Raw genomic sequence first — 3,159 nt, forward strand, 5'->3', positions numbered from 1 at the left:
GGTGTACCACTTCCCTCTACAGTACAGCCCACTTCTTCTCCACTTCCCCCCTCCTCTGTGATGACATCGCCCTGGGGAAGAGAAGCTGTGAAGGGCTTCTCACTGTCAGCTAGCTTTAGTTTCCATATTGGCACCATGACATCATCTCTACCCTGGAAATTCCATTTGCCCTCCTGTGCCTCCAACTCTGTCCAAGGCCTCAGAGTTCCTATAAAGAGGGGTTCCCAAATCAGTTTCAGTGCAGAACACAGTCGGGTTCTGAAGCTTCTGGGCTCTGCAGTCTCAGCTCCAGGAAAGCCTCTCCTCTGCCAAGACCATGAAGCTGTGTGTGACTGTCCTTTCTCTCCTTGTGCTCGTGGCTGCCTTCTACTCCCCGACGCTCTCAGCACCAAGTAAGTCCACTCTTCCAGCCGCTAACTTCTAAAGTCATGGTGTAGGCAGTGTTGACTTTTCTAGTTGGGGCTGATCTAACAGTGAATCTAGGGATTGGACAAAAGGGAGACAGGAAGATTTCCAAGTAGCCTGCTCTTAAATGTAGAATCTAGTAGGCATTCAGTAATAGTTAAGTTCCTGTTTTCTTAAGAAATGGCAACCAGTAGACTCATTTAAGCAAGTTCCTGTCTCTTTCTGTGCCTTGGTTTCCCCATCTGTAAAATGGAGGGAGTTAGACACATGCCCTGAGACTCAGTCCAGCTCCAAACTTCTAGAATTCTTTCATGGCTTTCTCTTATGATCTTCTACTCAGAATAATACTCCTACTTAGGGTGAGTGGGATTGGATACAAGGGACCATATTTTGGGATCTGGTCATCCTATAGAAATGGTCACTGAATATCTATGATTAGAAGCCAAAATTAACAGGTTGTTTAGAGCTTCTATCTCACCCCTGCCTTTCTTTCCAGTGGGCTCAGACCCTCCCACCGCCTGCTGCTTTTCTTACACCCTGAGGCAGCTCCCTCGCAACTTTGTGACTGATTACTTCGAGACGAGCAGCCTCTGCTCCCAGCCAGCCGTGGTGTGAGTATCAAGCCTGGGGCTGCTCTACGAGGCAAGGGTGAGGGCAGGATTAGAAAAGGGAGCCTATTGGGGGAAGATGGAATCAAGCAGTAGGGAGGCAAGTGTCAGGGCTGAAGCCCTTCCAGAAGTCAGTGAGGATCAAGTCTTGAAGTCACCTGTGAGTCCAGAGGGGGCTGGGTAGGAGCCAAGGGAGAGGAAGGGGGTTTCTAGGAGAGGAAGTTAGCCAGAAGCCAGGAAACCAGGGAAAGTAAAAAAGATGACAGGAGATGTGGGCTGATTTCCTAAACCATGCTTAGAAAAACACACAGAAAAGTCATTGCTAGGACCAATAGAGAATGAGTAGGGTGATGTATCCATATTGATTGCAAAACTCATTTGTTCCTAATGTGGGCAACCCAGGAGGTGGAGCTAAATCCAGAGTAGAATTTACAAGGAGTCCAGTTCTAGCACCACCCCAGGAAGGGTTTCCCCATCTATTAGAGCTGTCCAACATGAACCATGGTCAAGCAAAGGAAGATACATACCTACCACAGGCAAGGTTCCATGGGATTCTAATCTGTCCATTCCTTGTCCCACAGATTCCAAACCAAAAGGGGCAGACAAGTGTGTGCTAACCCCAGCGAGCCCTGGGTCCAGGAATACATGAATGATCTGGAACTGAACTGAGCTGCTCCAGCTCCAGGTGCAGGAGGTCTCCAGGGAACGTCACCTGAGCCCGACGCTTCCCACGAGACGCACCTTCTCCACACTCGTGACTCTTCTTAGTAGCCCGTTCCTTCTCTTAATTTAATCTTATTTTGTGCTGTGTTATTGTATTTGGAGTTATTTCTATTATTTGTTTTGTCAAAGCACACTTGTCCCCCATGGGGATAATCTACCATCACTGTTTCTCTGCTATTGTAGATGTATGGATAATGCAACTGATTCCATGTGTTTTCAAAATAAAACTTCTTAAAAATTGTAGACAATTTCTTTGCATTTTAATTTGATTGGGGTTGAAGGGAATTGCCTTGTATTACGACTGGGACAAACTACTGTTTCCAAACACAACAAGAACGAGCAATTACGGAGTGCTTACTATGGGCTAATATGTGTAAAGACATGATCTCACTTAACATTTTCAATGGGATTTTAACACCCTTCTAAAGTCCCTACTGGTTATCTACAATTTTACAGAGGAGGAAACAGAGGCAGAGAGGTGACATGACTTGCCAAGGCTTGTAGTTGGCTGGGGGAGCATCATGAAAGGATGATCCAAAAGGATAGCTGTGATGCTAAGGGTTCACACATCAGCATTCCATAGGGAAGTTGTAAATACTAGTAGCAGCACAATGTAGATGGAGGGAGAAGTGTTCAGAGTCAGGATAATAATAAGCCTAACTTATTATCAGCATGCCATGAGGAAAGTCATCTTGCCTCACCGGACCTTCAATTTTCACACCTGGAAAGTGGGGGCTTCAAAGGGCATCTGTAAGGTGACGTGTGCATTACTCATCGTGGGGCCTGACATCTGGAAGATTCTTTTCTTCTCTGAGCTTCAGCGTTCTCACTTAAAATGGCCACAATGTCTATCCTCCTAGGGTCATCATGTGGATTAGGTTAATTAGTGAATCAGCTCTCTAAAAGCCAAAGCAAATGTGAAGTGTTGTCATGGGGACAGAAGAATGAATGTCAGATCTGGTTCTGGACTGTTAGGGAGTAACCTAGAGCCACTTCTCATCTCCTTAATTCTTCACTCAGAACTTCCTCTTACAGGGGTTCCTGGGTGGCTCAGTCAGTTGGGTGTCTGACTCTTGATCTCAGGGTCTTGATCTCAGGTTTGTGAGTTCCGGCCCTGTGTGGAGCTCCACATACCAGGTGTGGAGCCTACTTAAAAAAAAAAAATTTCTCAGGGAGAACACAGGCCTGAAATAGAATTACATATACAATCAAACCTTGATCCATGGGACATAGAATTTTAGTCTATTAAAATTTCAGGGACCCTTTCAGACCATCTGGTCCAACTCATTTTATGGAAACTGAGAGCCAGGGACTGAGAAGTGACTTATTAAAGGCCACCCAGCAAGTGTGTGACAGAGGACTCTAGCCAATGCCAAATCCCAGGTTAGTCCCTTTTCCGTGCTCCACGTGACATGCCTCGTGG

General features: G+C 46.1%; 1 protein-coding gene across 1 annotated transcript; it reads left to right on the forward strand.

Annotated features, from left to right (window-relative positions):
* The first annotated feature begins 211 nt into the window (after positions 1-211).
* LOC123853543 (C-C motif chemokine 4) lies at positions 212-1,976 on the forward strand. Its single transcript, XM_045888119.3, has 3 exons — positions 212-392; positions 902-1,016; positions 1,595-1,976. The coding sequence occupies exons 1-3, from the start codon at positions 317-319 to the stop codon at positions 1,680-1,682; spliced, it is 279 nt and encodes a 92-aa protein (XP_045744075.1). The 5' UTR covers positions 212-316; the 3' UTR covers positions 1,683-1,976.
* The last annotated feature ends 1,183 nt before the right edge of the window (positions 1,977-3,159 follow it).

Source organism: Mirounga angustirostris, unplaced genomic scaffold, assembly GCF_029215605.1.
Source record: "Mirounga angustirostris isolate CCGP_5_RB_7025 unplaced genomic scaffold, mMirAng1.0.hap1 SCAF_17, whole genome shotgun sequence".
Classification (NCBI taxonomy): Eukaryota; Metazoa; Chordata; class Mammalia; order Carnivora; family Phocidae; genus Mirounga; species Mirounga angustirostris.